This window comes from Lontra canadensis, unplaced genomic scaffold (genome assembly GCF_010015895.1).
Source record: "Lontra canadensis isolate GAN:19392208 unplaced genomic scaffold, GSC_riverotter_1.0 scaffold62, whole genome shotgun sequence".
In the NCBI taxonomy this organism is placed as follows: domain Eukaryota; kingdom Metazoa; phylum Chordata; class Mammalia; order Carnivora; family Mustelidae; genus Lontra; species Lontra canadensis.
The window spans coordinates 3442452-3448451 of record NW_022631056.1 but is presented as its reverse complement, the minus strand read 5'-3'; the positions used below and the strand labels follow the sequence as shown (position 1 = coordinate 3448451).

Below are 6000 nucleotides of genomic sequence, written 5' to 3'. Positions count from 1 at the left end.
GTACAGGAATTCAGTAAAGTGTCAGGATATAAAATCAATGCACAGAAATCAGTTGCATTTCTCTACACCAACAACAAGACAGAAGAAAGAGAAATTAAGGAGTCCATCCCATTTACAATTGCACCCAAAACTATAAGATACCTAGGAATAAACCTAACCAAAGAGACTAAGAATCTATACACAGAAAACTATAAAGTACTCATGAAAGAAATTGAGGAAGACACAAAGAAATGGAAAAATGTTCCATGCTCCTGGATTGGAAGAATAAATATTGTGAAAATGTCTATGCTACCTAAAGCAATCTACACATTTAATGCAATTCCTATCAAAGTACCATCCATTTTTTTCAAAGAAATGGAACAAATAATCCTAAAATTTATATGGAGCCAGAAAAGACCTCGAATAGCCAAAGGAATATTGAAAAAGAAAGCCAAAGTTGGTGGCATCACAATTCCAGACTTCAAGCTCTACTACAAAGCTGTCATCATCAAGACAGCATGGTACTGGCACAAAAACAGACACATAGATCAATGGAACAGAATAGAGAGCCCAGAAATAGACCCTCAACTCTATGGTCAACGCATCTTTGACAAAGCAGGAAAGAATGTCCAATGGAAAAAAGACAGCCTCTTCAATAAGTGGTCAGGAAATGACAGATTCTGGCGAGGATGCGGAGAAAGGGGAACCCTCCTACACTGTTGGTGGGAATGCAAGCTGGTGCAACCACTCTGGAAAACAGCATGGAGGTTCCTCAAAATGTTGAAAATAGAACTACCCTATGACCCAGCAATTGCACTGCTGGGTATTTACCCTAAAGATACAAACGTAGTGATCCGAATGGGCACATGTACCCGAATGTTTATAGCAGCAATGTCTACAATAGCCAAACTATGGAAAGAACCTAGATGTCCATCAACAGACGAATGGATAAAGAAGAGGTGGTATATATACACAATGGAATACTATGCAGCCATCAAAAGAAATGAAATCTTGCCATTTGCGACAACGTGGATGGAACTAGAGGGTATCATGCTTAGCGAAATAAGTCAATCGGAGAAAGACAACTATCATATGATCTCCTTGATATGAGGGAGAGGAGATGCAGCATGGGGGTTAAGGGGGTAGGAGAAGAGTAAATGAAGCAAGATGGGATTGGGAGGGAGATAAACCATAAGTGACTCTTAATCTCACAAAACAAACTGAGGGTTGCTTGGGGGAGGGGGGTTGGGGGGGTGGGGTTATTATGGACATTTGGGAGGGTATGTGTTATGGTGAGTGCTGTGAAGTGTGTAAACCTGGCGATTCACAGACCTGTACCCCTGGGGGAAAAAATATATGTTTATAAAAAAAAAAAAAAAAAGAATATTTTTCATTTTACTTATGAGCATTGTTAATAGTGATATAAATGTTTCTTTTAAAATTTGATGGGATTATATTGGAAACACTATCCTCCAAATTGGTTATTTCTTCACTTGACAAGTGAGCTGCCATTTTTAATACAAAATCTTGTCTTTGGCACACAAGTAACCGGTTATCTGGAGCATGAAAACACAACGTACTTATGGTTGAGCTCCAAAATAGAAATTATTTGAAGAGAATAGGATGTTCTTCTTCCCCGAATAATGCCAAGTAAATGTGTTTAGGATAATCTTCCCTTCATATGCATCTCCTGTCTGGGATATATATACACAAGTAAACAATACTGTGCATCTTTATGGGGCCATTTCTATGATTTGGTTGGAAAGAACTTGTTTGGTACTGACTTGTAACCTTTCATCAGCTATTATGTTTTCTAGTGATTCATCTGGTTTTCTAGTGAGTCATCACAATGATTAAAACTATTAAACAGTAGGGAGATGAACCATGAGAGACTGTGGACTCTGAGAAACAAACTCAGGGTTTTGGAGGGGCGTGGGTTAGGGACTGGGTGAACCTGGTGGTGGGTATTAGGAGGGCACATATTGCATGGAGCACTGGGTGTGATGCATAAACAATGAATCTTGGAACACTGAAAAAATAAAGTTAAAAAAAAAAAACTATTATACAGTAGGTTGGATTGGGAAACCATAATCCCATCCAGCTGTTAAGAGAGATGAACTAACAGAATGAATGTCATTTATCAAAGTATATCCCATAGAACATTTATTCTGCATGCTCTGTTTAGGAAAATGATTAGTGGCTTAAGATTATTATTTTTTTTTAAGATTTTATTTATTTATTTGACAGACAGAGATCACAAGTAGGCAGAGAGGCAGGTGGGGAGAGAGAGGAAGCAGGCACCCTGCTGAGCAGAGAGCCTGATGCGGGGCTTGATTCCGGGACCCTGAGATCATGACCTGGGCAGAAGGCAGAGGCTTAACCCACTGAGCCACTCAGGCACCCCTATTTTTTTTCTTTTTTTGAGATATTTACCGCTTGTTAACTTATTTGAAACTGTGAGAAGTCCTGGACTTTAAAAAAAAAAAGTTTATTCAGTTTCACTTTTATTTATTTGGGTATAAATTATTTTCCTTTGGAATATTGGGAAAGAAAATTAGATACTAGTCCTGTGTGAAAAATGCTTAGATAAATATTGAGGTGGATCAGCCTTCAGCCTGATTATTTGGATCATCACAATGATTGGATTAGTGGGTTGAAGTGGCTTGGAGGGCAAATACATAGTCACTTATCCCAGTGTTTTTCAAGATCTAGCGAACAGGATGTGTATAGAAGGTGTCTCCAGCTCTTAATCTGCCATGACTAACTCACATCAGAGAAGATTTTCAAACAGATGCTGGCATAACGAGAAAGGAACTCTTCAGAGGCCAGGATGCATGTGATAGGAAATATTATGTATTGCAATATACAGATATACATGTGTGCTCTTCACCTTGGCAGTCCTTGATCTGTGCCAATCATGGGGGGGGGGGACTTACTACAGAGTCCAGTGATGGCCCTATTTATTAGACAGTATGATCCATAGCACAGAACACCTTTTTGAAGGTGAAGAATGAGTGAGAAGCTACTTGGACAAGTTTTCAGTTGGGAAGACTTTGCTTCATAGCTAGTGAAAATGTTCAAAAATAAATAGACTACTAAAGGTGGTAGGACCTACTGTATCAGAGAACGACTTAATGGTTTAACAGGGAATAGAAGATGATCTATTACCGTATAATCCACTGGCAAACAACACTCGATTTAGAAGGCTTCAGGTAATGAGCAGCCTGGAAGGACCCAGAAGATCCTGTCAACAAAAACCTTCCATCACAAGCTGTGGCTGTGGAAACAAGTGGGAATTCACGTCAGACAAATAATAGTCCTGGAAAGTTTTCTCATATGAAATGGGATTCAAATCATCTAGTGAACACCTCCTAGAACATCGATGACTGAAATCTGTATGAGGCCATTTTACAAAACTGAAATGATCAAGTGGGAGTAGATGAGATCTCATGTTTAAAATCTACTGCCCATTTTCAAATACGTGTACATAACTCACCATGGATTCTTTTAGAAAAGCATTCTATTTCTAAATACTCATACTTAAGCTTCATTTTCAGTACTTCTTTTTTTCATATTTATATTTTTAAATATAAATACATAGATTTAAATTATAAACTTCTAATTTAGACAAATAGCTACTAACTGTTTTGGTCTTACTTTCCACATTAAATTGGAGCGAGGGTGAATTTCAAGTATGTGCATTACATACTGTGTTCTCCTAAAAATGATCAGAATATGGCCAGGCAAATGATATGTGTGCTTCCGGTGGCCTGTGGTGAATTCTATCCATCCACTCTATTCCACCTTCTTTTAAGCCTCTTGCTTCTTTTGTATGAATTTGCTAGCTCAGTATTTTCACATATTCCTGAATATGTCTCTTGCTTTTTATGATTCCTCATTTTCCTCTTTTTTTTTATTGTTTATTTTTTTTTAAGACTTTATTTATTTATTCGACAGATAGAGATCATAATAGGCAGAGGGGCAGGCAGAGAGAGAGAGGGAAGCAGGCTCCCCACTGAGCAGAGAGCCCGATGCGGGGCTCGATCCCAGGACCCTGAGCCGAAGGCAGAGGCTTAACCCACTGAGCCACTCAGGCGACCCCCTCATTTTCCTCTTTTAATTCTTATAACAAATTTACTTCATATACTTCTCTTTGATGTCATGTATTATCAGTTGTCTTTAACTTATATCTAAGTCATTTCCAGCTAGTTTAGAATCATACTGAGAGCATGAACCAGGAGCCATGCCTCACTACTTTTTGTGTTCCCTTTACAGTTATTATGTATACTATGTGTTTAAAAAAATAATAAAACACATTTTATTTTCACAAACATTAATTTTTCTTAGATAATTTTCTATACAGTTACTTGATTCTGTTGACACCATATTCTAAAATAACTACTCCTAGAGTGTGTCCTTTTCCTCTTGGCAGGTTGATAATTCCTCATAGGCCAGAAGCATTGATGGAGGGTAGGGAGATTAAAATTTATGAAAATTAAATTGGTGCTCTTGGAATCCGAGAGCTAGAATAAGTTAATCCAAAATGGATGGATGGAAAATCCCATGTAACAGTATACAATATTTCTATCAAGTTATAAAATGCAAGCTATTATATGACATCAAATGTTTTATATGGACCAAAGAAAAAACTGAAAAGTGGACAGTTTTTGGTTGGCTTTTTGCTAGTTCCGGTATTTTTAAAAAAGCATAAGAATTCACTGTGTGATTATAAGACTGTAAGATTGTAAATTGTAAGACATAAAGTCTATTTAAAAAATAACGGCCTAAGAATTCATTGCATTGGATTGTGACTTGGTAGCTTGACTCCCAACAAAAGACTAAAAGCAAAACAACAAATAAACAACAACAAAAACTGAGAACAGAAAAGATACTCTAAGATAAAAGGATTAAGCACTGAAAAATCCATGACAAATTTGGTTGAGGGGGCAGAGAATATCCAAGCTTGTTGAGAGAACTGAATCTCCTTATGTGTAATACTTCCCGGAGCTGAAGAGGACGGATAAGGAGAATTGGTACAATTCTAAGATAAACAGTAAAACATGTGAATTTTAATGCAAATTAAAGTAATTTAATTAAGTTTTTTCTAGTTGTTAAGTTATTTAAGTAATTTTCTAGTTATAAAATTAAGTAATTTTCTAGTTGTAAAAGGAAATCTTTTTCAAAGTCAATTTGCTGCCCACTGCAGACCATGCTGAGAAGATGGGACAGTCAGTCTTTCCCTGTCAATACTGTGGCGTCTGCTTATATTTTAGGTGATATGTGAAGCCTTTTAATCTGTTTGCCAGAAAAAAAATATATATGGACTTCAAGATTACAGGCAGTTCAAGAAAGTCCACTGCTTTTATAAATAGTTTGTATATAATAAAGTAGAGCAATCAATCCACCAGGTATATTTGAATATAACTGCTAGCACTGATGGGGTGTTTACTGTGTGCCAGCTCCTGTTCTGAAGTTATTACAGATGTATTAGTGTAATGTTCACAACCATCTGATAAAGTTACAGGTGGCAAAAGTGAGGCACAGAGGGGTTAGGTAACCAGCAAACGTTCTCCCAGCTTGTTAGTGACAATTCAAAACCAGGCAGTCTTACTGCTGAGCATAGAAGGCTATCCTGCCTTATACCTCGATATACAGAGCTATCATGATGTTATCATCTCCTCTTTGAACTGAAAAGTGGGGGAGGGAGGAGGGTATGTGTGTGCAGAATTGTAAATAAAAGAAGGAACCGGAAATTTTAAAGAATTCCATCATTTTCATTGTACTTGCAATAACATTCTACAACAAGTAGGAGGAAGCAAAAAAGAGTGAAAAGGGCACAAAACAGGACTAGTTTAAGAATTTATAAAACCAGTTTCCAAATCTGATAACATTTCAGTGATTCCTCCCTTCTTCACACCCATTTACTGCATCTTTGGGGGGAATTATCAACAGGTCTGTGTCATACAACAAGATTCATGGTTTTCCAAAAACGTGAGTTGTGTCCCCAGTGGCAGGATTATT

The 6000-nt window shown here is 37.3% G+C and overlaps 1 protein-coding gene across 1 annotated transcript in view; it reads right to left on the bottom strand.

Moving 5' to 3' along the window:
- TMPRSS15 (transmembrane serine protease 15) overlaps positions 1–6000 on the bottom strand; it is a 120217-nt gene that overhangs the window by 87634 nt on the left and 26583 nt on the right. Inside the window, exon 7 of the mRNA XM_032877983.1 lies at positions 3148–3256. Within this exon, the coding sequence (XP_032733874.1) occupies positions 3148–3256 (109 nt within the window). The remainder of the gene's footprint in view (positions 1–3147; positions 3257–6000) is intronic.